This window comes from Aspergillus melleus, assembly GCF_016097325.1.
Source record: "Aspergillus melleus strain CBS 546.65 chromosome Unknown contig6, whole genome shotgun sequence".
NCBI lineage: Eukaryota > Fungi > Ascomycota > Eurotiomycetes > Eurotiales > Aspergillaceae > Aspergillus > Aspergillus melleus.
Genome location: NW_025763375.1, coordinates 2,180,839 through 2,208,732, shown reverse-complemented (window position 1 = coordinate 2,208,732; position 27,894 = coordinate 2,180,839). Strand labels below are relative to the sequence as shown.

Sequence of the window (27,894 nt, the reverse complement as noted above, 5' to 3'; positions counted from 1 at the left end):
ATCTACTTCGGGCACTGTTTTGCGTTAGATCGATAAAAATACGTACCAGGCTCTATTAATAGTAGGCTGTAGATAATTTCACCCATCGAATGAGCCTAAGCACTGGGGCATGATATCGGACAGCCCTTAGGTATCTGTTATGGGGACGGCCGCCCTCTAATGATCTACCTTAGTCTAAGGTTACTCGTTTCTTTAACTCTATACAACTGTAAGTCTGCCGTATTCAAAGTGTATCGGCTTCTTCTTCTGTTGATCTTGTCTGTTAAAATGGGAGAGTGCAATTTGGAAGATTATTATAGTATCATAAGTTCTGTTCGTTTTTATAATCTACCTACTTAGTTAGGTGTTGACTGTTCCGGTGTTTACAATTGGAGGTTGTCCGGGCAGAATACTTCTGAGAAACTGGGTAGTTCATCATATATGCACGTTATTAGTGCAAGAAAGGGTCTGTGTTAATAAGATTACTACGTTCAACCGAGGTATTATAGTCATGCCAGATCGGTGAGACTACAAGTCAATTCTACAAGGTTCCCTGAAGCGGTACAATATCATTAACCATGAGAGTTCTGATTTTCTTCTCTAGAGAAGAAAGCGGTAAACCCATGATCCAGAAGCCAAAAGATTACAATCTACATAATGTCTCATGGTAGCATGCAGGAATCACAGAATTTTCCAAAAATCATTTTTATAAACAGGAGAAAAGGCCCCCATGATATGTATAGCATGCATTAACCGAGTTATCTCCATCACACCGAAGCTTTCCCTATCAGCATACCGAAAGACATCTCTACTCGATAGTAAACGTATCTTCCTCACGGATATCCCGACTAGAGCTGCCCACATACACCGTGAACTCTCCACTGGGAACCACCCACTTCTGCAGAGCCACATCCCAGTAGCTCAGGTCGCGTCTAGTTAGCTCAAAGCTAGCTTGAGCCGATTGCCCCGGGCTGAGTTCGAGCTTGTCAAATCCTCTGAGTTGCTTCGGGGGAGTGGTGGGTGCTGAGTCTGGCAGACCCAGATATAATTGAGCAACTTCCGCGCCGTCAGTTTCGCCGTCATTGGTCACAATGACGGAGACCGTGCCGACGGACTCAAACAGGTCGGCTGGACCTCCGGGGATGATCTCCCCTGTAGCGGGGCCTGACGTGGCGAAGACGCTCACGGCCAAGTTGTCATATTCAAATGTTGTGTAAGATAGACCAAAACCGAATTCATAGCGTGGCTCGATGTCGTTCTGATCGAAATGGCGGTAGTCAACAAAGATGTCCTCAGTGAATTCATCATTTAGGCCATCGATCCAGCGAGCACCATAGTCGTCGAACGCCTTGGCAATGGTGTAGGGCAATTTGCCGCTTGGGGAAGTGTCACCATAGAGAACGTCGACGAAGGCATTTCCACTCTCCTGGCCAGGTAGACCGGCCCAGACAATAGCCTTGACTGAAGGTTGCTCCAGGATTGTCTCCAAGAGGATTGGCCCGACGCTGTGGACGACAACGATCACATTTTCACTAGCATCGGCTGCCGCTTTGACAAGCTCGTTGCCGTTGTGCCATGGGTTGAGATGGTTACGATCTCCGGCGTGGCCTTCGACGGTGATGTATCCCTCACCCGCATCGGAAGTGATGAACACAATTGCCGTGTCGGCTTGAGCTGCAGCAGAGGCAGCAGCAGCGGTGTCGTCCGTAGTACTACGAATGATCGTCGTCCCATCTTGAGCGGCTTGCTCCTTAATAGCATCGAGAGGGGCGATAAGATACTAGTGTCCGTTTGTTAGAAATTTATCCCAAAGTACTCCAAAGGGATGAAACTCACAGGAAATTCAGAAGTTCCACTTCCCCAACCCATGGCCAACGTGCCCTTGTTGCAACCACGGTCGCTGCAGGCATTGGCTCCGTCGGGGTTTACAATCGCATCTTGGCCGATGATAGCCAAGCTGCTGGGCGCTTTCAAGGGGAGCACCTCATCGTCATTCTTGAGCAAAACAATTGAATCTCGAGCGACAGTACGTGCGATCGAGCCATGGTCCTCCGTCACGTCAACGTTGGCCTTACCACCGTCCCACGAGCTGAATGCTACATCCGGGTAACCCTGATCCTGTCCGACAAGGTACCACCCAGCCAGGATGCGAGTGACCATATCATTGAGACGGGACTCAGGCACGCTACCGTTGGCAACTGCAGCCTCAAGGTTCTTACCCCAGAAAATGTTGCCCCGCGGAGAGTTGAAGTCACTTCCCGGCATGGTCATATCGAGTCCCGAAACAGCGCTGTTGATGGTAGTATGTTGCGCGTTCCAATCAGACAGGACATGTCCGGGAAAGCCCAACTCTTCTTTCAACAGCTTGTTCAAAATCGCATCGCTCTCACACCCCCAACTTCCATTCACCTTGTTGTAGGAGCACATCACGGAGGCAACGTTAGCCTTGATGGCATCCATGAACGGCCAAGCATACAGCTCATGTGTGGCACGGTCAGGCATGTTCGAGCTAATTGTCTCACGGTAATGTTCCTGCTCATTACCAAGCCAATGCTATTTGCCCAAGAATGCAGGTCTCAGCAGCGGGTCTCAGCGACGTGCGCGAGTCAAACAACAATACGTACCTTGGCACAGGCCTGGACCCCAGATTCCTGCATGCCGAGAATGGTTTCCTCCATCCCCACACCGGTGAGGTAAGGGTCGACGGAGAAACCCTCCCAGTTTCTGCCGCCGTCGGGGTTCTTCCCTAGCGGACCCGTCGCCGGGCCCAGCTGCACGTGAACACCCAAGCCCTTGGCCTCCGCGCCCATTGCAACCCCACGGGCGTGCATCAGGCTGCGATCCCACGTCGCTCCTGCATTGATGCCCGCGGGGAAAGCGGTAACCGGGTTCGCGAACCGAATACCAAGGGGTCCATCTTGGAGACAGAGCGAGGGGTAGTCAATTGAGTTGGGGGCGTAGGTGTTGCCGACACAGGGACCGCCTTCCCAGGTCACACCGGTCACGATTCCAACTTTTTCGGATCGGCTGAGCTTATCGAGGGCGGTTTTTGCTTGCGTATATGCCTGGTCCCAGTTCGTGACGGCTGCGACGGAAGTTGGCGCAGCCAGCGTGGAGGCTAGGAGCGTAAGGAAGAATTGCTGCATGGTGAAGGACGCAGGTGCTGAATGAGACTTCTCAAGCGAAGGGGATTCACCGAATTTAAAAGATTTCATCTCAGGGGACTGCGTGAGGGAGGGGTAAGGATGACCCCGGCTTTGTGCAAACCCCCTTGCACCTTCCCCGCAAACATTTCATCAGTCGGTATCCGTGAGCCGTGTTTTCTTGGCTTATGGGCTGATGGTCAAAGAGGGAGGTTACACAAGTGGCAGTCATGCTTCTCTTTAGCTCAATTAGGGTCAACTTGGCGACGGAGAGGGAACGGGGCCTATTGGTGGGCATATCCGGGGGAAATGGTCGATTGGACCAGCTTCCTGTTTGGTCACGGGCTCGGCAATTATTGCTGATCTTACTAGTCTGCTAGATTAACATTCCTCCGGAGCCTTTTATAATGATCGCCAGTCCAAGATCTTGGTGACGAAAACTCTTGACCTTTCGATGAAAACGCTGAGCTGACTAGGGCTAGGGCCTACCCATAGAGCTACGCGCTAGTTCATGCCGGAACAAAACGCGCCCTGATCTCCGAATAGTTAAAGAAGCCTACTGGATTTCTACATTGTTAAAAAAAGACTTAAACGAACATTCAAATTGTTGTGAAATTGCAAAGAAAAGAAACGAAGAAAACAAACTTTTCCTGTGAAAACACAATCTGGAAATGTCCGATAAAGAAAATTCAACTTTTTGTGAGAACACAATCTTCAAAACAAAAGAGCAATCAATTGAAAGGAAATGTATCTTTGGAGACTCGTATGCCCACTGGATCCAGCCTACCCATGGAAAAGAGAACCGTGTTTCATCTAAGGGCGTTCCGGCTGCCAGGTTCCGTAGCGACCAGTGCCACCAACAATGTCCCCCAAGTCTGCGGTGAGCATCAACGCTCCACACGGCGGAAAGTGGCATCCCGTCTGCCCGAATTCCGGATGTTGCCGCGCGATCCGTACCAGTTGTCCCAAGAAATGCCAGGGGGAGGTCCATCATAAGCGGCCTGCCGGTCGGCTGCCTGCTGGCGGGCTTGCCGCTGGAGCTGAAGATCACGCTCTGACATGCCGCTGGCAAAAGGATCAGGCCCACGCTGTCTGGCGTTCGGGTAAAGGTAAGACCTGTTATACATGTCCTGGTAGTCGTGGTTCAGCAATCTTTGGCGCTCGTCGCGTGCCCCCGAATGTCGGCCAGATCCAGGAAGACCACCTGTGTAGTCGTTAAAGGCCCTTCCGTCATAGTATCCACGATCCGGGTCATAGTAGGCATTGCGGGTAGCAGCTTGTCGGAGACGGCTATCGCCAGAAGAACCGCTACGTCCTTGATCGCGGGAGCTGGATCCATAGTAGTTGTTGCCCTGGTTTCGCGAGCCACTAGAGCCGGAACCATAATAGTTCTCGTAAGCAGTGCCAGAATAGTCTTGACGACGACGATCTGTGTCTCTGCTGTAGCCCCCGGAATAGTCGTTTGAACTTGATCCATGTCCTGAACCACGGCCTGACTGACCACGGCCTGACTCACGACGACGCCCGCCGCCCTGACGATAAAACATGATGAGAGGCTTGAACCTTGATTCTCATTCGGTACAAATCATATAAGCAGCGTCAATGAAAAGAGCAGGATACTGAATGAACTTCAAAACTGACCAATCACAGGAAGGGAGGGATACTTATGTTCAATCTTTGTTGTTCATTCGCAGTGCATCCCCGACAAATGCCAGCTAATTCATGGATCTTCTCCTTCAAACAACGTGAGGACCGCAATTTCCCGTAGCCCATGCTAAAGTCCGATCCACAGTAGCGGGAATAGCCATTTGAGAAAGAGTACTTTCTCCCACGGGGCCTTTCCTATGTGCTTAATCGGCGTCGGTGTCAATAATGGGTCGCTCCGCCACCGAGACCTCTCCGAAGGGAGATCGCAGCTAAGCAGATCATGTTTGAATCGTACCCTAGGCTAGATGTCATGATTCTACTACACTATCCTTATCTGTCCATACTACCAGGGATGACGATCGAAAAGCAAACAGCTAAGATGGGCCGAACGGGCTAATACTTAGATTACTTATTTCAATCAGTTTAGACAAGAATGTCAACCAAGGAGAGCAAGATCAAAACCGGTACAGGACGAGATAAAAACGTTCAGCGTGCATGGGGCGCTTGACTTGCTGTGGATGTCTAGAAACACGATGTTTATGAGAAAGCTGAGAGGCGCCGCTTGGGCCAGCTGTCAATTGCATCTACTACCAACAGGTAGCTGATGGCCAGATGGGATCAGACAATTCGTAGATATGATTCTCAAAGAGCATGTGTTTATTCGCTTTTGCTTACTAAATTTACGAGTGTATATGAGTGTGTAGAACGAAAACATGTTCTTTTATTAGTTATTTTCTTTAACCAAGAAGAAAAGAAACGCCCTGCCAATCTGCCTAGTCATTCGCAATTTTATGTAGTCGCCAAAAGAGTGCAGCGTACAGAAAAAGTTCAGAATCACAAGAAAGTAATAACGGAAATCAAATTTGTCATTCTGAACCAAATGCCCACGTGATAACGCCAGACAAACGAAAGTTTGTAGAGTTGATTTCTTGGACAGCAAAGAAAACCGGGGTTTAAGACGACTTGAGAAATAAGGACTTTATTCGGGCTAACCTAAGCTCGTGTTTCAATTCCTGCCTTATATCAGGATCAATGAATCACTGCTCAACATCATAGCCTTACTGCTGATTGCAACCCTTGCGCGGGTGCTTCGCACTAGAAAGGCCATGCCCAGAACTCTTCGGACGGTTTGAATAAAGCGCAAAACCACCACTGTATCTAGGCTGACGGCTACTCTGTGCTGTAGAGGAGTTGTGGGGGCCCGAGAATGAATTGCGACGACTCTGAGTAGTCGACCCAGGCATAGCCGAAGAACGAGCGCCGGACGTGGTAGCCATTCCAGATGCCGAATTTGGCGGCGGAGGGGGCGGAGCAGCGGTGCTCGCGTTAGGAGCAATAGGGGTGGTATAACTGGGCCGCGCAGTTGATGTAGAGCGACTGTGCAGGGAGCTGCCGGGATGAACGGAGCTGCCAGGATGCATAGAGCTCGAACGGCTGGTACGAGAGCCAACGCCCATTGGGCTCATGGAGGAAGGTCCCCGGCTAGTCTGGCTCGACATAGGACTCATCGAGGATCGGCTAGATTGACTTGACATCGGGCTCATAGAAGAAACGCCTCGGGTTGTCGAACTTGACATAGGGCCAGTTGTAGGACTGCCATATCCAACACTCCTGCTCGTGGTGCTTGTTCCAGGAAAGCGCGAGGAACTAATGTAACTGATAGGCCGGGACTGGGCAGGAGTCATTCCGGATGAACCGTTGGCGGCACCATTGTATCGAATAGTGTAGTAAGAACCACGAGTGATCTCGACGTTTCCAGGCGCGCCAGACATGGATGAGCGACGGGTGTTCATGGTGACAGGTAGACAGGTCAGATAAGTATGTTGATTGGTTGGAAGAGGATAAAGGAGAGATTGGTTTCTTTGATTCGTAGAGACTTGAGGCCCTTTTATGTTCCATGATGAGACCGAAATGTTTCACTCAAACGTCGCTGGGCTAGTAGTCCGTCGGTAAAAATACCGGACAATTCCTTTGGGCAACTTCTTTCAACTTCATGCTCCTTCAAAATATTGTACCCCGAAGCATTCCGTAGTAATTCTCGATGACGATGGGTTTGTCCATCAATCTTCCAGGCCATATTCTGTCAATAAGACAACTTGCCGCCTAATTTCGAAGGTAAGTCATACTAAGCATATAACGATGTACAGTCCATAAAACAAAGTGATGGATGGAATGATATTAAGACAGCAACCAACGCTATGGACACACAGGTTGACGTCATATGTTGACTTGCAGTACATGTCCCTTGATAAACAATAATTAAACATTCGAATAAAATTCCCATACTATCAACATTATTTTCCTTGCATAGGCCTCGAAGCTTCTACTATACTTGACTGATAAAAAAGACTAGTAGGATCTTTCGACACTATGATATTGCCGTTGCTAGACATAGATTTATAACAATATAATTCTCTCAGAGCAGTTAAGAATGGCGCTCAAGTGGTCATCGGTATTTCTCTTCTAATCTATTCGAGACAATAATTTATAAGCGACTTTGTAGGTAACCGTTTGAGCAGAGTTACATTTGTTTAAGCTTTGCGGACTGGATCGAACTGATCGGTGCCAAAGCTTACCAGAGAGTCAAGTCTTTATCAAAGAAGACTGTTGAGCTGTGCAAACATATGCATTGATCAGCATAGTCCTCCTTTAGGTGTTTGGGGCGTTTGATGTCAGGATCCTCCTAGGTAAGATCGCTGACCTGGAGCTTGCTATAAAGTATGTTGACTGAATGACCTGTTGGTCATTCATTGTGCCTTTTCGGTGTGTGGTGCAGTTGGTAAAGTCAACAGACCGGTGCGTAACATTGGAACACGTTAGCTTAATATGCATTGAAGCTTGTAAAGCCACTAATCATAGTTCATCAAAGTATTGGAACTTAGGCGGAAAAATGTACTTCTACGGTTGAGATACGGGTATCTTTGTGTCTACTGGATGAATAGTTTATTGCGATAAAAGGATTGGGATTTCATAAATGTACAAAGTAAAGACGAGAATCAAGAACGAAATTTCAAACCAACTCCATAGGTATTTGCACACTCGAGCAAATAGAGTAAGGAATCGATCAGTCTCCCAGAAGTTATATCCCCAAGCCTATTGCACAAACGGAACAATATTCAGATCGAAAATAAGAGAAAACTAGCGGTGTCAGGGCAGTCAAGGATGACAGGCTGGTCACTCTGGCACTGATAATTGAGCGGACTTTGAGCCCACGGAATCCCATTGAAGAAAGTAAATCCAGCCTGTGCATTGCTTGTTTAGAGGACTATATTCTCAGGATGAAATTCAGGAGCAGAGTAAGTGACGGGAACGTATGGATCCATGGGATTCGCTTGCCGTCCATCTGACAAGGGAATATATTGAGGCGGAGCAAACTGTCTTCCGGCTTGCCAATTGTTGGGTGGTCCGCGCATATTCATCGGAGGCCAGCCGGCCGATGAGACAGGGAGTTGCCATTCAAATGCATCTCTGGGTGGGCCACCGAAGGACCCGGTGCGTCCATTTGACACATGATCGGGTGACATCATGAAGCCTGCGGATTCATAATTTTGAGACGTGTATGCGGGATGCTGCCCGAAGAAAGAGGTAGGGCCAAAGTTTCCGTGACTAGCTGGATAGGGCTGCATAAAGTTGCGTGAAGGAACCATAGGCAGGTCCACATGGGGTTGGGGAAAAGCCATGGATCCATTCGGGAAGATCTGGTTATGACCATAATTTTGGGCTTGACTCGAGAAAGGGAAATTACCCGATGTCGCCGCCGGGACTCGAGCGCTACCAGGGCTCGAGCCAAAAGGTCCAGAGCCAACAGTGTTTGGCTGCGTAGATCGAACGTCAGAACAATAAGGTGGCTCTACATTCCCGGTCTGATGAACACCAATTGTCATAATTGGACTCGGGGGAGTGAAAGTTGGGGAGTCGGCATTATCCTGGGTCTCGCTAGTACGCTGATCGGGAGTTGCATGGCGTGCAGCAATTTGACGACGACTCTCGTAGCTAGCCGTCCGAAAGCATATCTGGTTTCCTGGGCTTTCATTGCCCTCGGTACTTGAGATTGGAGCTGCTGACTGTCCCGAACCTGTTTCTCTTGCACCTGCGGCATCGCCTGCTGTATCAGGACGTCCAACAGGCGAACCGGCAGTGGCAGGATTTTGGCGCGAATGCGCATGGCACAATGAACCGAGAGGAAAATCAAAACGATCAGGGAACCCGAGCTCCACGGAAGTATCATTGGGTATAGGGCGACCCTGAGGCACGACTTGGTGGGAGCGCTGGTAGGAAATTGTTGCATTGCGACATTCACGACATGCTGCCAAAAGAGCGTAGTAGCACTCGAGGCAACGGCATGACGCCAAAAAGCGAAGGCAACCCCCACAACTGCAAGACTCTGCTGATCGACACTCACGAATATGGGAGCATTGATTGCAACGGCAGTCCTGCCCGTGCACTGCCTTATTGTCGTTATCCATGTTGTCAATGTTTTGAGATTTGGAGTGGTTTCGCAGAGCTGAGTGTATCTGTTTCAGGAGACTTTCTGTCGAAGATGCACAGGAGAATTTGAAATTATCACTCTTGATATCTTGAAGATGAGAAGAGGCGAAACAGCGTTTGAGGAGTGGTATTTATAATCAACAGACCCCTGAAGAACCTTCTTCGACACAGTGAATAAAAATGATATCTCCGTAGAAGCTTCATCAAAAGTGGGTCCATCTAATCTGTATCAGGTACATGCCCCTTGAAATGCCGTCTTTGAAGCGTGATATTCCGCTTGATACCGAGTCATCAGATCTGTCATTTCCAGTCCACGTTTTAGCCAATAATATCTGGGAATATGAACGCCATGAGCCGGAAGCTCTTCATATGTGCTCCACTCTTTTGTTCATTGTTCTGTTTTCATATTGTTGATGGAAAATTCAGTCCGTGGCCGTACAGTATGATTTTCCTTAGAAAAGAATGGTAATTGGAATTTAATCGAAGAAAACGTCCATTTAGCCATCCGATTACGTTCTTGTCTAGCACCTGGAAGATGACAGAGTTAGTTGCATCGGTATTGCTCTTTTAATTCCAAAGAGCGGTCAAGGATTGCACATTAAGCCTTAAAGTTGACTGGTCCGGTAGAAGTCACAGAGAACTTCGAGGTGCGTTTACAGAGACTTAGACTTCCGCATAATCCAATATAACACAGATCTAACCCAGACCTAATCTAGACTAGCTTGGGTAATTTCTGGTTTCAGTGCGTTTCGTATAGTCGTTCAGATGTCTAATGAAGTTGAGTTCCCTTGCAGTCCTCATGTACAGCCTCGAAATATGCAATTTGGTACATCGACCCTAGGATACTATTGACTTCTAGGTGCTCTTTCCCGTGAATAAGGAGGTAGGAGGCAGTAGAACAACCCATGTGCGATGGATGCCACTAGCGGTCCAACCCAATGTATCCAGTGATAGGAAGCAAAGTGAGATCCGACCATGGCGCCGAAGCACCGGGCAGGGTTTCCGGCTATATCGAGAGAGTTAGCTCTTCAACCATACCATTTGATAGCAAAGGTATGATCGGGTGAGAGGCTTACAGAACCCAGTAAAGCCAGGAAGACTAAAACCGGTCACAAAGGTACAGGTTCCCAGGATGATACCTACAAGAACGGGACCCAGAGCGGGCCCAAATATCGCCTTCTGGCGTGGATCGAGACCAACACTAAATGATAAATATATCAAGGCGAAGTCGGTGGTAAACTCAATCGCAAATGCACTGCCCACGGAGACGAGTTCCAGGTCCAAATAACACCCGGGCACAACAAACTAAGCCGAAGACGTCAGGAGAAGCATACGTCTAACAACGACATTTAAATCAATATCTTTGGAAACAAGCGGACTTACCGATCTCGTATTAAAACTCGCTCTTAATAGCCACCCGGCAAGAGCTGCTCCAAACGTCTGGAATGCCACATACAGTATACATCTAGGTAGTGTCGCTAGTCGGCCAAATAATGTGGCAATGGTGATGGTAGGGTTCAAGTGGGCTCCAGAGACAGGGCCAGTAGCAAAGATGAACAAAGGGAGAACCAATGTAGCCGTTAGACCGCCAAGCAGACTTGGTACCAATGGGCCGGACTCGAAGTTGCTACAATTATTATCAGCAACTAGACGGGAGTCATCTGTGTGAAAATCACGCACTGGGCCAACTGGCCTAGCCCAATTGCTGTAAAGCAGGTAAGATAGACCAACATGCAGCTACCTTCAAAATGTCAACTTATTTCATTATGACGAGGTCATGGGCGAACCTATTGCTTCAACTACTGCTCCTTTCCACAGCTCAAGCTGTAAGACATGCTTCAAGTTCAAAGCATGGCGCAACGGAATCCAAGGAGCTGCATCAGGGAAATCTTGTAAAATCTCTGCATGAGCGCAATTGTTCGTATCCAATGAGAACTCCTGGTTTGCGCCAATACGGCCAGCAAAGGGAACGATGTCGGCTGGGACTGGTAATGCATTCGGTTCTCTACGCCAGAAACTGGCTTTGGGCAGTAAAGATGTCATTTTTGTCGAGCCTGTTATTCAAGTTGGTTGCAAAGTTCTGCTTGAATCAGTTAATACAATCATATGTGCGGGTTTTTTGATCTGCTTTGGAATGCCCCTTTGGTTCATAATCTTACGTCATGACTTATGGCCCGTGCATCATGAGCCGTGATATCCACCATATGTCGGTTCAGCCTTGCCATTAAACATATTGTCTATTTGGAGACTAAAAATTCTGGGCTCTTATGTTGAGCACAACTAAAAACCACTTCAATCGATACATTTTTTGCAGCACATAAAGGGATAGGAAGAGATAAGAAACTTCTTTATGGCTCTTGGCAGTGATCTTGGACATCATTGGTTATCCTTAACTACCAATACTCTAAGTCAGTTACTAAGGACTGTGAAGTTCCTCGTGTCCTCGGTGTGGGTCTTCAGTGCGGAACTCTGTCAGGTGGAACCCCTAACTACAGGTTTCTCGATCATCTGGCTGGGGGACTTTGCCAATGGTCCTGATCGGTTCTACATATAGTAACATGCGCATACTCCATAGATGTGGTATCATTCTTGGTATGTTGGCATCATTATATTGATTCAATAAAAACCTGCTTTTCTCCAGGGCGTCCATGATAACACAGTGGTCCAAAGACCTCCTTCGATTATCACAGATGTTGCCTTTACTGCTGTGCCAAATTGATCGCAGTAAATACTAGGTGTCAGAGCTTAACCGCCTACTTCGTGTTTGCTGGGTTACTCGAGTAGCTCTGCATCAAACACCAATATCCAGGCACATGATCGGTCCAAAGTTTGCCAAAGCCTTCGATGTCCCGACGCCAGTCTCGCTGCATCTCAGCAGCCACCGCGGCCCAATTCAAGAGTTGCACGCCTGCTTGTGCCATCCGCTTGTGAGCTGCTTCCCTTGTATGTTCCTTGAAGGTGCCAGAAGCATCCGTCACAACGAATACATCGTAGCCCTGCTCAATCAGACTCAGCGCCGGGAATGCGACGCAGATTTCGGTGAGAACACCACTTGTCAATAGTTAGGAGCAGCTCCATCTTGCAGTGATACCAGCAGGTTGTGTAGATACCTGATGATTACCTGTTTCTTTCCGGTTGCTTTTACCGCCTGGACAAAGTCCTCGTTGTCCATGGCATTGACCTGGCCCGGTCTCCGGATGAACGGAGCATCAGGCAGGGTATCCAAAATTTCCTGGGCAATAGGACCATTGGGGCCAGTGTCGAATGAGGTGGTCAGGACGGAGGGTGCTTTGAAGTAAGCGGCGGTCTTCACCAAACCCAATACGTTGGTCCGGAACTCTGTAGGCTCGAAGTCGCGCACCAACTGAATAAGTCCGGACTGTTTCTCAGATTAGTTCTTGTCAACCTTTTGCTTATCGCACACATCACTTAAGCTCACCTGATGGTCGATAAACAGGAAAGCACAGTTGTCGCGGTCGAGACGTTTGTATGCTGGAGGCATGGTGGCAGGTGGGAAAAAAGAAATGATTGTCGAAATAGAAGGTTACTTCGTGGTGAGATTGAAATTCCAATCTAATGGATGATCGGACTGGTAAATATATCTGTACATCATATGGGATTATCTAAATATTTATCATCCGAACTGATGGCATCACGACTCCTGCCGCTCTGCATATTACGAGATGATTGAAAAGCAAGCTTGTGGGGTAGGGTACCGTTTAACTCATCGCCCGCCCGATCCCCCAGTACCCACCGACACGGTGGTCTCCGACCCTCTTCTTGACTCGTTAACCTTAACATTTCGTCAACATTATAATCAATACGAATCACTAGAGCTTAGTGGGCTGAATCAGTGGCCCGCCCACTTGCACCTAACCATTTGCAGCAGTCATTGCGTGACCCCTAGCCGTGGCCTCCGCCGCCTTTTGCCAGTGGGAGGTCCCTTTACGGTTGCTATGACGTACACAAGTTTCGCACATTTAGTGGCGCCAGGTGACCATAACAAAGAGCCCACACACCGAGTCGTAACTGATCTAGATACTGGCGGGTGGCTGATGGACTTGCACGCTACTTGGGAATTCACTCAACAAGATGCCCGGTTGCACGAAGGTAAACTTGATCCTGAGAGACTATGCAACTACTTGCGCGAGCAGGTACAATGTAACGGTATAGGTCCGGTCTTTGCGGAAAGGTGTGCCACTTATGCGCTCTAGGCTAGTGAAATGAGGAATGCGAGTAACTTAGTCTCCTCTGCCTAATTCCGAAGCATGGTCTATGTGATGGGTAGTTCCCCGGTCCTCTTCTTCCGGTTGTTTTCCGTTTCGTCTTGTCTTGCGTTCGTCTTGCTGCCGCATTAGGAGAGCTCATGACTCATGCCTTGTTTGTCAATGGCAAGGTACTTAATCTAATATGAATTTTGGTCTACACCTTCTCGTTCGACTTCCGGTGGTATGTTTCTCTTACTGGACAGCCTTTATAGGCGTACACCTGCCACGTGCCGATTCCACGCTCCAAGGATCGCCTATTCTTCTCCTTCCCATCCCCGAGTACATTGACCGGCTTATAATTTGGAATGGCCTTCATGCGGCGTACAACTGACCCGTGAATCTTGGCTTCCTTTGGAAGGTCACGTCTCTCCCCAAGGGGAAGAGGCCACCGAACAGGTTTCCAGGATCCATCGGGTTGCAATGCCATCCTCCGAAACAGAACATACTCTGCTACTTTCCAAGTTACACGGTGGGCCACGGTATACCGTGGCCATATTGTAGGAAATCATGTATATGTCCGGTAGTAGTTGCCCTTCGAATCTCGACCTTGAAGCTGGATCCGTCCCCTGTGTCGCTGTAAGTTCCATCTTTTAGCCGCCAGCGCTTGTTTCCAGATGATCCGGAAGATCGCTATAGCCAGCTGGATCATCAAAGCAATGGAAGAGTTTCATATTTTCAGGGTCAAATTGAAACCCCGCACGCTGCGCCTCCTGTACGATCCAAACTAATGGCACATGGCTCAGTGCTTTATATTCGCCGTCATTCAATCCGCCGCCAATGTCCGAATGCCATCCAGCGAACCAGACCTCCTCGACGTCCTGAGACGTATTCCAATTTTCGTCGGGGAGGCCATTCTTAGCTTCAGAGAGCGCACTAGCCGGGTTTGGGGGGTCTGCTTCAATTCGCGAATGATCAACGTTCATGGTTTCTCGATGAACAGCAGGGCATTGCTGGCCTGCCAAATCGAGGTGGTATGCGTCCAAACCCCGGCTGATAGTAATGAAGTTGACGAGGGTCATTGCGGTTCAGCATCTTCCATTGGTGTAAGCGTAGCCTAAAGGGACTAGCTCATACTCTAATCACTCACTCTGTATATCTTGAGGACATTACTGTCTGCTTCAACTCCCCGGAATTTATATCCGGTGCCATCGAAACAGAGAACAAACTCTCCGCTGTCTGCGACCGCGCCAGGCTAGGCGATTTCGTCTGAATTATAAACAGTTACACCATCTCGCCGAATACTCCGTGCCACTTCGTTCCTTTTTATAGCTTGAAAAGAGATGTTGTCATTGTGGACGACACCCACGGGTAGCTGGCTTCTGGCGAAAATCATCCGTCCTCAGATCTCCGAACTAGTTCTCTATGGTATCTTATCTTTAACTCTGCCCTGTGCATCATGCAGAGAGCCGACGGTTCGGTTACTTTTTACCAAAAATTTCCGCAGAATGGTCATAGACACATATCGGCCAGTTCCAGTCGGTGCGGAGTACCGGAGAGCCATGGATTGCTCGATGCTGTCTACGTTCTAGGCAAACTCAAGAGGGTATGCTTCTGACGTGCATAGTCTTGGGCTTGCAATGAGTTACAAAGTTTCGCGTAAGCCCAGGTGGTTGGGGAAAAAAAAAAAAAAAAAAGAGAAAGCATGGTTATCTAATTAAAGTTTAACCCAAACTACTAGTTAACTAAGTTACTAAGTTAGTGGATGTCGTAAGAATTACCAATGCCATCTGCTGACTATCTTGCGGGGCGATGCTTCCTGCTCAAACCTTTTTGAGGTCATTGAGCATCTTTTCTCACTTGGAGCAAGATATTCATTGCTAGAAAGCTACCCTCACCTCTAGCTTATAACTTGTGAATTGTTATCATCAAGGCACCATGCCACCTCTCAACGAAGCTGCCTGGATTCTGAAGCCAAAAGATGATCTCAAGCGATCCACCGCGGCCTATAACCCCCCTTTAGAAGGTGAAATTGTGATCGAGGTGCGTCAACACTTTGCATGGAAAATCACTGCAGAAGTCACGTGGTTAAGGAGTGTGATAGAACCGCGCTATTGCAATACAACCTTTCGATGCCAATGTCCGGGCCCGAGCATACATCGATGTGCCCTACCCATTCATCTTGCGTAATGGAGTTGCTGGTATTGTCCATGACGTCGGCCCGTCAGTAACTAGATTCAAAAAGGGCGACCGCGTCGTGTCCGATACGCCTACTTACCAGCTCAAACAGTCTAAGTACGGGGGTTGGCAGATATTTGTCGTGAGTAGAGAGGCCACGACCGCTAAGATACCGGCAAGCACAACTTTTGAGGATGCTGCCGCAATACCGTTTGCGCTATTAACAGCTGTTTCTGCGTTGCACTTACACCTGGGCATGGGGAAACCCGGAATGAATTGCAAAGGGAAAGCATTAATTTGGAGTGGTAGCGGATCTGTGGGAGGTTACGCTGTTCAATATGCTGCCAGTGTGAGTACGAAGCAGGCTTGGCTGTCATTCGGGAGAAAGCTAACATGGATTCTTAGGTCGGTTACGAAGTTGTGGCAACTGCTTCCTCGCGAAAGTTCGAGTATGTCCGTGGTCTTGGGGCTTCTACTGTTCTCGACTACAAGGATGATGAGATCGTCTCAAAACTGAAGAGCTTCGGCCCTTACGACTATATCATGACGGCTTCGGGTGACGCGAAAGGTTCAAGCGCCTTAAGTGAAATCCTGCAACCGGATGGTGGAACATTTGCCTCTGTCCGCCCGCAAAGCAGTGAAATGAATCTGGCTAAGAATGTCCATTTAGTCTACGATTTTTTCAGCATGACTACTCAGAAGCCGGAAAATGGTGAGTTTACGGAATGGTGGTATGGTGACTACCTCCCCGGGGCTCTGGGTGGAAACGTGACCCCCACACCCTTGGAAAAGCGAACTGGTGGCTTGAACAGCATTCAAGTTGCTTGTACCGACGTCTTGGAAGGGCGCAGCCCGAAAAAGCTAGTTTTAGACCCCCAGGAGGATGATGGTATTTGAGCTGTTATTATAATACCAAACGTCGTAGCAATGTCGAAAACAATCGTGATGATCGCTGGAACTATCAGTAGATGCTCCAGGAGCGACCAAGCTCTACACCGCTATGAATAGAACTGGTCGCCGCTGCCTCAGATGACATGACGGTCAATATCTGGGATGCCACCAACAACCATTGCCTACAGACACTCGAGGGCTATAGTAACTCAGTTATATTAGTAGTCTTCGCGTATAATTCCACCTAGTTACCTCTACTTTAGCTATTAAAACAGTCAAAATCTGAGATACTACTAATAGCTTTTACAGACACCTGAGAGCGATATTAACTAGATTATATTAGTAATCTTTTTATATGATTTCTAGCTAGTCGCCTCTAGTTTAGCTGATAAGATAGTCAAGATCTGGGATACTACCAATGGCTATTATTTACAAATATTTGAAGATTATATATAGTATGTCGGTTACTTTAATAGTCTTTTTATATAATTCCCAGATGGTTGCTTATACCTCAGAAAATAAAATAATTAAGATTTAAGATATGATTAGTATTTATGATGCATAGACTATAGATGTTAGAAGGATAACTGTAAGGACCTTATGATGGTAGTCAGCTCCCGATCTTTCTTTGATCAACATTCCTAGCATATTGCTTCGAAGGAAGCATGCTGGGGCGATACGCCTTCTGGGAGGATAGACCGGGGAAGAGTGCCCGGGTTGCCTATTTAGGAAGTCAACGTTCCCCGGGATCTCAGGTTAACCCCGCAATAGGGCTTGTCTTCCCCGGAGTCGGTTGAAAGAGCAGCATTTATAAAATAAGGAAATTGCTTTTGCGAATTACTTTCCACCTGGACAAGCATAAGCCCTTCTGACAACAGAGCTATAACACCATTAAGGAGGAACGGTTTACAAAATGACAACCATCACGCTTCCACCCGAAACAGTCAAAGAATCTTTAAACCTGCGAGCTTATGGCGGAGAGATTGAAAACGTGAAACTCTTGACGCCCTTGTCGCGAAACACCCCCGTTGAGGAACTTCGACGACGGTACCGTGAAGATGGTGTAATCTGGGTATGAGTTTGGCTCCAGTCCCTCCCACTAACTGAAGCCTTTCACGCGACATACCCCGAGGCTGACTGTGGTTCTGTGATTAACAGATCAAAAACATCATCAACCGAGACCTCGTCAACAAGTGTCGTCGTGAGTACCTCAACTTCGTCAATCAGGGATCCGGCATGTTGAAACCCGACACCGATCCAGAAGAGGGCATCTTTTCCGGCGCAGACTGGCGCGACTTCGTCCTCCCCGGCGGTGTCCGACTAGCCATGGGCCTTGAAGATAAAGGTCCGTTTGTCGATAACGCGATCAATAGCCACGTGGCACCGTTTTATCTTGCATTTAAAGACGAAGTGGCCCGGCAGGTAGAACCGTTCGTCGGGGAGCTTTGCGGCTTTGAGGACCCGTGGTGTTTGCCTCGGTCGTTGTTGAGGTGCGCAGTTCCGGGCGCCGAGTCGACGCCTGTGCATTACGATCAGATCTTCCTTCGCGCAGCACCGCCGACTAGTATCACTGCTTGGGTGCCGATCGGGGATATTGAGAGAAAAGGTGGAGGGTTGATCTATCTGCACCGGTCGCATGATCTGGGAAAGCAGTATGAGGATGACTTCACGCGTCTGAATGCGAACCTCACCGATGCGGAGAAGATCTCCGCAGTCAATCAAAATATGAATAAGGGTGGGTGGCTTGATCGGAACTCGTCACAATTTGGAAGGAATTGGGGTAGGGAGTGGTTTGTGGTGAGTATTTAATGAACAAGATGCCAATTGAGCAAGCGCTGACAGATATTTAGGGAGAGTATGAGGCCGGTGACATCGTTTTTCATAACCCATACATGATCCATGCTGGCGCCATGAATGAGTCGGATAAGGGTCGGATCCGAGTATCGACCGACCTCCGCTTTGTAGACAAACGCCAGCCGTTCGATGAAAGATGGACAGTGGCAGCGTTCAGCGAGGAAGACCCCAACTTGGCTCGCAAAATTGAGAGACGTAAATAGCCGAACAACGGGCTATTATATAGTGTTCGAACCAGGTACCTAAGACAGATTACAACATCAGAGTAAAGCGAACAATGGTTTCATCCCTTGTGATGGTATGCTCAGCACTTGCGAACGATCTTCTCCGCATTTGGCCCACAGCGGTCACATAAGTGGTCATTCATTAAGCTAGTGAAGGAAAGTTGGAAAGTATAGTCCACCAAATTAGGAAATATGATGCGTCCGGCTCAATTGCCAAAAGCGGATTCCGGGGAAGTATGCGGGGTCGAGCCTGGGAAGTCTGGGGTAGACGTGGTCACCGAGCTTGCAGCCCACCTGGTTCCACCATAAGTATGTTGCAGAACCCGTCATGAATGGCAGAGATTACAATTCATACTTAAAATCACACAATGGACAACAAGCAGGATCTCAGCCCGTCGCACTCGCATCATGAGGAAGTGCTGTACAAGCCCGACTGCCATGAGGTAGCCAATGCGGCAATGCCAGACATTCTGAGAGTGCTCACCCCGGAAGAGTATAAGAAGACGGGCTTCAGAGCGACATTGAAGATGGACGTTATGATATTCCCATGTCTGATGCTCATGTACATCCTCAACTACCTCGATCGTAACAACATCGGTGCCGCTAAACACGCAAATATAACCGAGGACCTTCACCTCTCATCCACAGAGTATCAAAGTTGCATTTCGGTCTTGTTTGCTGGATATAGTAAGTTCTGCTTCCGTTGTCCAGTTTTTGGCTAGACAGAAGAGCTCACGTGTCAATTTGAAAAATCAAACTTCCAGCGGTGTATATATGCGCTGCAATGGGCATTTGGGGCGTGATCTCAGCTTGCCAGGCGGCTGTGCATAACTTCGCTGGCTTGATGGTCGCTCGGTTTCTAATCGGATTCGTCGAGGCCGTATTCTTCCCGGGTGCCCTGTATTATCTGTCCGTGTTCTATAACAATATGCCTTTCGGGCAGCGCTGTTCTACTCGGGCTCGCAGCTGGGTAATGCCATTGGGGGCTTATTCGCAATCGGCATTCTCCAGTTAGATGGACATCATGAACTCGCAGGATGGAGATGGGTGAGTCATTTTTCAACAGTCGTTCATGTTCAAGCCCCTTGTTGACACTTTGTTCTTGTCCAGCTCTTCCTAGTAGAGGGTATCATCACAATAGTACTTGCCATTCTATTTGCATTCATCCTTCCCAATAGTCCTGCCAGCGTCCGCGGTCTGACCGAAGTGGAACGGGAGTGGATCCGATGGAACTATGAGCAAGACCAAGGCCAACAAGACGACCAGAGTGAAGCCAGCACACTGCAGGGTCTAGTTATGGCGATCAAAGACCCGAAGACCTGGCTACTACTGGCAACCCTATATGCCATTTTCATCTCGGCTGGCGTGACAAACTTCTTCCCCCCAGTGGTCGCCACACTTGGCTACTCACGCACGGTGACCTATGCTCTGACCGCGCCACCATTTATCCTTTGTTGCATTGTCATCATGGTGAATGGTTTCCACTCGGACTCGACAGAAGAGCGGTACTATCATGTCGTGGGACCTTTATGCGTCACTATAATCGCGAACATCCTCGCTGTGTCCACCCTCAACACAGCGGCACGGTATATAGCCATGATGCTGATGCCCGGGTCTTTGTATGCCGCATCAACGGTGATTTTCTCTTGGATTTCAGGAACGCTGAGCCAACCCGCCCCAAAGCGTGCCACTGGGATCGCTTTCATAATCTCGGTTTGCAATACTCCCAACATCTGGACCCCCTATCTCTACGATGGGGCGCCCCGATATTTGGCTGCTTTTGTTGTCAATTTGGTTGCCGGTGTTGCAGCGATCGTGATGGCAACAGTGACTATGATTCACCTGAAGAGGCAAAATTGGAAACTTGATCAGGGAAGGGACTTGGGGGGAAGCGGACCAACGGTCGCTCAACAAGCCAGTGGGTTTCGGTACATGCTGTGATATTGTAATGGACCTGCCCCGAGTGGTGGACGCTGTGATCTGCATAGAAATGGCCCGATCTGTATCTTGGCACCGGGGAGAATGCCCGATTTCCTATTCGGGAAAAGGCTGTTGTGGGGATCCAAACAACACGGGTGGGATAGATAGAAGTAGAACATTTCAATGAGGAAAGCCACAAATCGCCCCTAAGAAATTATTATAGACTTGCTCCGTCATGACCATCGATTAGCGGCGTTGTTTCGAACAGTCCGACTCCCCACGGGTCACCGTAGCTCATTAACATGTCATCAAAAGCAGGCATCTCGTTGGCGAAAGAATCCCCGGGTTGTAAGATAGATTGATCATCAAGAGCGACATTACCGATATTAAACCCTTTTGTAACTTCTTGTAGTTCTTTGAGAATCTCGAGATAACGTTGACCCACCAGGTCGCCTTCCACCCCGGTCGGGAATTGCGCCAGTGCCTCGTCAGCCGTAGCCCTGACATTGGACGAGTGTGGCCATAGACAGGAGTACATGTACAGAGTCCCGACAGACGCGAATTGGACATAGTTGACAAGCCAGAACAGTCGAGAGAAGAGACCGCGTTCATAAAGGTCGCGACATTCGGCCACAACCATACTGGCGGCTTCGACGGATTTGTTCCCACAATGTTTGAACCACGATTCCAGATCCGTTGCAATTTGATCGCTTGCGCGAATCCAGTGAAGAAGGAACGGACGGTACAACAGAAGCATTGTATGGGCAAAGGTTAGTTTCAAGGTACACGTCTGCCTCTGGGTCATTGTGGACATGGCCGATGACGGTAAAGAGACGTAATTGAGGTAAACAGGAAGATTGTCTTGCCAGTCTTCTAGATCCCTCTCAATATCCGATGCCATTTGTTGTAAGGTGTGAAGACTATATCGCTTGGCGACTGGACTGTAGAATTCGCGAAGAATCCGGCCCAACATCCGAGCCAGCTGCGCATAACGGATGAGTGCTGCCGCAGAGCAGAAGTTGCCCTGTTCCAGGGTGCGACATTCCGACACAGTGATACCCTCGTCATTTGCCAGGGCGCATTCTTCCTGATCGATATCATCGTCGTGCAATGCACATGGACGGCCGAATATGCTACTCAGAATCCGATCGTAAGTATAAATTGACCAGAAAACGCGCTTGCGGTACTCGTAGTCAACGTGATTGGTACACGGCGCGGTTGACTTTCGTTGAAGCCGCAGTGCCTGAGCCTGTCGAACAATGATCCCGAAGGAAGACCATGCCTCATGCATCCTTGAGTGATTCAATAGATAGTGAGTGACCAACAGTCTAGCTTGTAACGAACTCAGCGTAACTTTGCTAGACTCTTTCTGGAGCTCCTTTTGGGCCATGGTTAAGAATCGCACGCTGCTACCTGTTAATGATACGATATCGATTTGAAGCATGCACCTACCTAGCAGAGTACCCGCAGAAAACGCTATTCCTTTTGGAATAATGAGAACCAGTGGCCATCACCATGTACACCAGGGCTAAATCATCCTGGTTGGAGTGGAAGGTTTCTTCGAGGTTGTACAACTTGTCAACTACCGCCAATAAACTCGGTTTGTGCACAAATCGAGATGTTGTCAGACCGAAGTCAAAGTAGTCGCGTATCAGGTCGTCGGCAACGGATTTAGGAGGGAGTATGGAGGGGAGTTTACCGGCGTTTGTCAAGGGATAATCCGAAAAGTCCAACGACATAGACGGTAAACTTGCCAGCCTTTGTTTAGCGAACTGTAAAAACGCAAAGCCAGACGCAAAGCCATGAAAGTGGCCATATTGATCTTCTGGAGGAGTATCGTCTGGTGTGACCGGTCTTAAGGAGGTCGCGATCCCAGTCGAGCATTGCGGCAAGGCTCGTTGTCCCGAGTCATCCGGAATTCCATGACTCGTCAGGAATGAGCTTGTATGCGGACCAGAATCAAAACCGCCACCGGAGTGATCCGATGTAGTGGACATATACCGACAAGTTTGCCTCTGCTGTTGACATCGAACACATGGCATATGGCCCGAGCATCGTGTTTTCTTTCTGTCTCCGCCGTCAGTTTCATGGTCTTTTGGTCGGTCTACGCAGTGGACCCCAGACTCTCTGCACAATATGCATGCATTCTTGACTTTGGACAAAGTCCCATTTTGTCTCTCCCTCACCCTCGCCCTTTGGGCGCGTTTGCGGGGTACCGTGCCTCGGGAATTTGCCGTTGGAGAATAGTAGGGGACTATCCTGAGCGACGGCGAGTCCATGATGGGGTTATATTTCCCAAATTGGCTGATTAGCGGAGCAATGAAGTGATCTTCCGCGAAGAAAATTCAGTCTTTACACGCGATCGCTTCAACTTGTAAATTTTGACTTCATTATATTGAAATGCAGACATTAGAGAATTGGAAAATCAACAGAAGCGGGGAATTGACGCAAAACCGGCCTAGCTAACCAGCTAGTCTCCGATGATATTATGTCATAAATTCGCTAGTAAATCATAGGCTTACACCGTAGGCTTCACACTTAAGCCCACTAGAGAAAATGGCATCTTATATCACACGTTCAGACGTAGGAAGCTTAGCGAGCTCCGGCAGTCATTCAGACTGATGCATATTCTCTCTCTCACCGCTATCTGGTCTTGTCGCGGACCAAAATGAATTGCTGTCTTCGATGGTAGAATTAAGCCACAAATATTCTCCAGGTCTACAATGCATAGTATTGGCATATATTGGTCAATAGTGAATGTACCAGAATCGGCAGATTTTATCCCGGATGATGTTTGGTTGGCGAGAGATTTCGTGGTGAAGTCTCATACTGCTCAATTCTCTTGAGCCAAATTTTCTTAAATTTATTCGAAGGAAAAAGGCTTAGAGAAAACTGAAATAATTAGTAGCTAAAATCTTGCCTGTTTCAATGCTTCTTGTTAGCCATGTGGGAAAGACAGACTACACTCCTTCTTATACAGGTCTGTAGGTCTATATAATATCACTAAAAGAAGAATTTCCCACCGAACCCTTCTCGGAGATAATGTTAACACAATATTGAAGATGATTTGTTCTTCCGGTGTTCGATCGCTAGGATCTGGAATCAAGGCGTCAATTATTTCGTACCTCCTCGCATACTTAACCTTTGTGGCTCTGAGTTTAATACACGTGATGAATTTGTGTGTTTATAACAGTTCCAATCTCCCCTTGATTTCCCCCCTTGATTCATTTCACTTCCTCCTTTCATTCCGCACCCCTCGGTATTCCAGTTCGGATTGGGCCAATCCATAAAGTCTTTTGCCCCTCACAGACACGCTACCTCTCAGCAGTAGTAGCGCTCTAATTAATTTGACGTCAATATGTTTCACGTTAGGCACCTATCAAGTATGCTGCTTGTTTTAATGGGCGTTGTCGGTACGAAGTGCGAGAATACTTGTAGCTCTAATACAACGACTACGAGGCAGGAATGGTACGTGAGCCCCAAATCCCGCCTGTAGATAACTGTACTTCATTTATTGACTCGTACTACCTTATAGGGGCACATTGAGCGGAGATCAGCGCACTGAGTATATCAATGCAATATGGTGTCTCAGAAATCGCGAATCCGTACTCCCATCTTCGGATTACCCTGGGGTCCGCGATCGCTTGGATGACTTTGTGGCGTTAGTCCAAAGAGTCCCAACCCCATTGCATGAGCCAGTGCGCTAACTCAATATTTCAGAACCCACATAAACTATACAACAAGCATTCATGACAATGGCGTTTTTCTTCCGTGGCATCGGCATTTTCTTTTCCTCTGGGAACGCACTTTGCAGGAAGAATGTGGCTACACCGGTGGCGTTCCGTAAGGCTCTAATTCCGGCTTTCCATCCCACCTCCGACTAACATCTTATTTCAGATACTGGGACTGGTCGCTAGAGACTTCAGACCTCTCCAAAAGCCCAGTCTTTGACGGTAGCGCCACATCGCTATCAGGTAACGGTGTATACGATAGCGCCACATGTCATGACAATTGCAGCAGCTCCGAAACCTCCGGGCGACGCTGCGTGACTTCCGGCCCCTTCAAAGACTATAAAATACATCTCGGTCCGTTCAACAACACGTTCGATCTCAATAGGCCGTTATGGCCTCCAGGATTCGACTACAATCCCAGGTGCCTCGAGCGCAACCTTCAACCGTGGTATCTGGCGGATTACGCCAATAAATCCTCTCTTAACAGCATGACGAACGCGAAAGATATTAACGAGTTACTGACTTTCTTGAATCCGAGCCGTCTGGGCGCTCACGGCGCCCACAGTGGTGGACATTTTGCGGCAGGAGGTACCATGGCGGATCAGTATGCGTCGCCACAAGATCCAGCGTTTATGCTCCATCATGGGATGGTGGACCGCATGTGGACCTTGTGGCAGAATGGCAATATGGACAATCGTCGCTACGCGCTTAATGGTACCGCGGTGATGCATGATGATCCGACAATGCCCCTAGTGACGCCCGACTTTGTCACGGAGTTTGGACCGTTGGATCAGCCGCGAGCGCTTCGGGAGTTAATGGATCCCATGAGATATATGTATTGTTATCGCTATGATTGAGATTTTGTTTAACTTGTCAGGTATAGCTTATTTGGGACACGCCGTGTTGCCCACTCTATACAATATATACACTCTGTTCGGAAGAGTCCAATGGGGTTGGCCGATCATTTCCATCGCAGATTGTATGTATTAGAATAAAGGCATCTTCCTGCATTTACTTGTGGCCAAACTGCACCCTTCCGTTTAAATTTATTGTCTATCAGGCACCAACCGAGTTCCATATTATGCGCGACAAGGAATGTTGATCAGAGACAACTCTAATTTAGTTCGGGATAAAACAGAGAAGCCAACACAAAGGAAGGAAATCTGTCTCTATATTCAATAGAGCGTTGTCGGGTACCACGCACAAAGGATGCCACCACGAATACTACATACTAATAGGGAACAATAAGCATTGGCTATAGCGGCGATCCACGTATTAAAAATGGTAATAGCCGCTGCGGACAACAAGATATGGATTATTGTCTTGGGATATGCCTTTACACAGTATGTATCCTCCTTGACTGAACGGTCAATATGAAAGTATAAATACCGTTCCATTTGGAATCAGTGTCTGATATTTGCCCTATCATTTCGCGACAACCAACATCCAGAATCTAACCAAACACACACACACACTCTCTCTCTATATATATATCAACTTTCCACCGGTCTGCTGCCATCACACCTGCTACTCACCAAAATGCTGCCTACTAACATCTTGAGCCCTAAATGCCCTTGGTGCAGCCGGCCCCCTCGTCATCGATGCACTGCGTGCAAGGTAGTAGCCTTCTGCGACATATGCCATGATCAAGGGAACCAGAGTGATAGACACGCTGGCCAGTGTCAGGAAATCTGTGAAACATTCAAAGAGTTCGAGGCAAGGAGACACCTACTCCCTGAGGCGGTGTTGGATTCTTTGCATGAAGACAAGGAAATGACCAGTACTTGGTTGTGGGAGGTATTTCACGACAGCACTGACCTTGTCGACTACATTTTCGCTCGATTTGCCGTTCTATTTATGATTGGCAAGATGAGACCCGTTAGAGGGGTTGGAACTGAATTCGGTCACTTGCTCAGCTTCTTCACCCTGCCCACGAGCGGTGCTTCGTGTGAAACACGATGTATTCTAACCCAGGGAGATCGATATCATCTGTTCTATGATTTGGTTAGACAGACACTTGTGGGCCCTCACAAGGCTTCTGGAGATAGTCGTTGGGAGGATCACGCCCTACAATACATTGAAGCTGAAGACCGCGACTGCTTTTCTATCGATCTTGGGTCCAAGGATCGTAGCGTGTTATTTGTCAACGGAGTTTATCTGTTGTTTATGCAAATCAGCATAATCCGGGATTTTGAGGCATTGGCCGAAACTAGACGGACAATTGGAAGATATTTACCCGAGGAAATACTAGACATAATTCAGTATTACCAGGTCGGGACGAATGTTGTCGCTACGTGCTCACCATTTTCTGACCCAGAATATAATGCAGCCTCGATCAAAGGACTCAAAAGTCAAGCCGCCGATTTGTTTCATGCAATTGATTGCTTGAATCCATTTTTCTGGCCTTATCTAGTATATGGTATAAAGCCGTTCACGGGTCAGCTGGTCAATCGCCCCAAACTCGATAATTTGGCCGAATTTGCCCACGAAATGATTCTAAAGTTCAGCCCTTTATGGCTAGAAACTCCAGGTGCGCTGAAGATGATCGCTGATACTTACATCCCTGAGACTGGCTACTCTTATCGCCATGCAAAGATCAGAGAACACCCTATCCCCAAAGAAAAGGCAAAGCTTCGGTGGAAATGCTTTTAGCATATTTCTTTGCGGCAACTCTGAGGTGGCACTGACTGCTGGCATTATTGGAATGCCATAATATTACAATGTTCTGTCCTGTCTCTGTTCAAAAAACCCAGACTCCACAAATAATTCTTAGTACAGAGTTAAAGTTTACTGTCACCTTTCGTTCCATTCGTACCTCCTTATAGATTTTATACGCGTGCTACAGATCTTTCCTACACCACACAAGAGGGACTATATAAGAGAAACAACTACATCCAGATCGTCACATTGCCAGCTAGAGATTAAGGTCCATGCATGCAATGATGATGCTAGCTAAAGGTGCACGGTCACTTAGAACCGCCGAGCAAATGGACTAACCATATCCAACAGAGCTACGTTTGGCAGGCTTTGGACTTCATGCATCTATTAAATCATCGCACTTTGTAGCGAGGGAGAAAGGTTCCTTCCCAGCTCCGCTCAGCGCTACTCACACATTTACTTGTCCAGTACGTTCCCCAAGCTACGATGTCAACTACACCCCGCACTCCAATTCTCAAACCCATACTGCATGATCATTTGTCATATTTCCAATGACTAAGAAAAACATCCAAGTAGTCAATCTGAAATGTTTTGCCTTGGTTCAAGATCCTGGCATATGAAAGTGGATCTTTACATATAACTACAGTAGAAGGGGATATGATGTTGTCGATCATTATATGCGATCAGCGAACCAGCCGGTCACTCGCATTGTTAGCTTACTCTGGATTTGTGCAGAAACGCTCGGGTCGGGGATCACCAATGTTCAATGACGAGGATAGATGACAGGATAAGATCTGAGCGCGATGAGCAGCGAGTAGATTCGTCTAATTCACCTAACTCGTGACAATAAACCAGCGTAGGAAACAGGAAATCTCGAACATAGATTGATATGGTATGGGCTAACTGCGGGGTGTAGATCTGCGCGAACTGAGAACTATGAAGTCTGAACACACTATATTCAGCTGTGCGGGGGTGC

General features: G+C 48.0%; 11 protein-coding genes across 11 annotated transcripts; 5 read left to right on the top strand and 6 right to left on the bottom strand.

The window, feature by feature from the left end:
- Window positions 1–787: 787 nt before the first annotated feature.
- On the bottom strand, window positions 788–3,125 carry LDX57_010494 (beta-glucosidase; the record flags this gene model as incomplete). The annotated part of the gene is made up of 3 exons (XM_046092244.1): window positions 788–1,759; window positions 1,816–2,532; window positions 2,604–3,125. 3 exons carry the CDS (start codon window positions 3,123–3,125, stop codon window positions 788–790), a joined length of 2,211 nt encoding a protein of 736 aa, XP_045948222.1.
- An 884-nt stretch (window positions 3,126–4,009) lies between these two features.
- LDX57_010493 (uncharacterized protein) lies at window positions 4,010–4,669 on the bottom strand (the record flags this gene model as incomplete). The annotated part of the gene is made up of 1 exon (XM_046092243.1): window positions 4,010–4,669. One exon carries the CDS (start codon window positions 4,667–4,669, stop codon window positions 4,010–4,012), a length of 660 nt encoding a protein of 219 aa, XP_045948221.1.
- A 1,158-nt stretch (window positions 4,670–5,827) lies between these two features.
- Window positions 5,828–6,562, bottom strand: LDX57_010492 (uncharacterized protein; the record flags this gene model as incomplete). Its single annotated transcript, XM_046092242.1, has 1 exon — window positions 5,828–6,562. The coding sequence occupies one exon, from the start codon at window positions 6,560–6,562 to the stop codon at window positions 5,828–5,830; it is 735 nt and encodes a 244-aa protein (XP_045948220.1).
- Window positions 6,563–11,849: 5,287 nt separating this feature from the next.
- LDX57_010491 (hydrolase) lies at window positions 11,850–12,898 on the bottom strand. The gene is made up of 3 exons (XM_046092241.1): window positions 12,697–12,898; window positions 12,368–12,636; window positions 11,850–12,308 (listed from the first exon to the last, which is right to left on the bottom strand). The coding sequence occupies exons 1-3, from the start codon at window positions 12,757–12,759 to the stop codon at window positions 12,011–12,013; spliced, it is 630 nt and encodes a 209-aa protein (XP_045948219.1). The 5' UTR covers window positions 12,760–12,898; the 3' UTR covers window positions 11,850–12,010.
- Window positions 12,899–14,115: 1,217 nt separating this feature from the next.
- LDX57_010490 (uncharacterized protein) lies at window positions 14,116–14,544 on the bottom strand (the record flags this gene model as incomplete). Its single annotated transcript, XM_046092240.1, has 1 exon — window positions 14,116–14,544. The coding sequence occupies one exon, from the start codon at window positions 14,542–14,544 to the stop codon at window positions 14,116–14,118; it is 429 nt and encodes a 142-aa protein (XP_045948218.1).
- Window positions 14,545–15,400: 856 nt separating this feature from the next.
- LDX57_010489 (zinc-binding alcohol dehydrogenase family protein) lies at window positions 15,401–16,537 on the top strand (the record flags this gene model as incomplete). The annotated part of the gene is made up of 3 exons (XM_046092239.1): window positions 15,401–15,505; window positions 15,567–15,989; window positions 16,046–16,537. 3 exons carry the CDS (start codon window positions 15,401–15,403, stop codon window positions 16,535–16,537), a joined length of 1,020 nt encoding a protein of 339 aa, XP_045948217.1.
- A 907-nt stretch (window positions 16,538–17,444) lies between these two features.
- On the top strand, window positions 17,445–18,588 carry LDX57_010488 (phytanoyl-CoA dioxygenase family protein; the record flags this gene model as incomplete). The annotated part of the gene is made up of 3 exons (XM_046092238.1): window positions 17,445–17,603; window positions 17,690–18,328; window positions 18,382–18,588. The coding sequence occupies 3 exons, from the start codon at window positions 17,445–17,447 to the stop codon at window positions 18,586–18,588; spliced, it is 1,005 nt and encodes a 334-aa protein (XP_045948216.1).
- Window positions 18,589–18,977: 389 nt separating this feature from the next.
- LDX57_010487 (uncharacterized protein) lies at window positions 18,978–19,624 on the top strand (the record flags this gene model as incomplete). The annotated part of the gene is made up of 2 exons (XM_046092237.1): window positions 18,978–19,296; window positions 19,374–19,624. The coding sequence occupies 2 exons, from the start codon at window positions 18,978–18,980 to the stop codon at window positions 19,622–19,624; spliced, it is 570 nt and encodes a 189-aa protein (XP_045948215.1).
- A 22-nt stretch (window positions 19,625–19,646) lies between these two features.
- On the top strand, window positions 19,647–20,550 carry LDX57_010486 (uncharacterized protein; the record flags this gene model as incomplete). Its single annotated transcript, XM_046092236.1, has 2 exons — window positions 19,647–19,656; window positions 19,730–20,550. 2 exons carry the CDS (start codon window positions 19,647–19,649, stop codon window positions 20,548–20,550), a joined length of 831 nt encoding a protein of 276 aa, XP_045948214.1.
- A 196-nt stretch (window positions 20,551–20,746) lies between these two features.
- On the bottom strand, window positions 20,747–22,268 carry LDX57_010485 (fungal specific transcription factor domain-containing protein; the record flags this gene model as incomplete). The annotated part of the gene is made up of 2 exons (XM_046092235.1): window positions 20,747–21,935; window positions 21,982–22,268. The coding sequence occupies 2 exons, from the start codon at window positions 22,266–22,268 to the stop codon at window positions 20,747–20,749; spliced, it is 1,476 nt and encodes a 491-aa protein (XP_045948213.1).
- Window positions 22,269–23,914: 1,646 nt separating this feature from the next.
- LDX57_010484 (tyrosinase family protein) lies at window positions 23,915–25,117 on the top strand (the record flags this gene model as incomplete). Its single annotated transcript, XM_046092234.1, has 4 exons — window positions 23,915–23,997; window positions 24,065–24,190; window positions 24,250–24,372; window positions 24,427–25,117. 4 exons carry the CDS (start codon window positions 23,915–23,917, stop codon window positions 25,115–25,117), a joined length of 1,023 nt encoding a protein of 340 aa, XP_045948212.1.
- Between the last annotated feature and the right edge of the window lie 2,777 nt (window positions 25,118–27,894).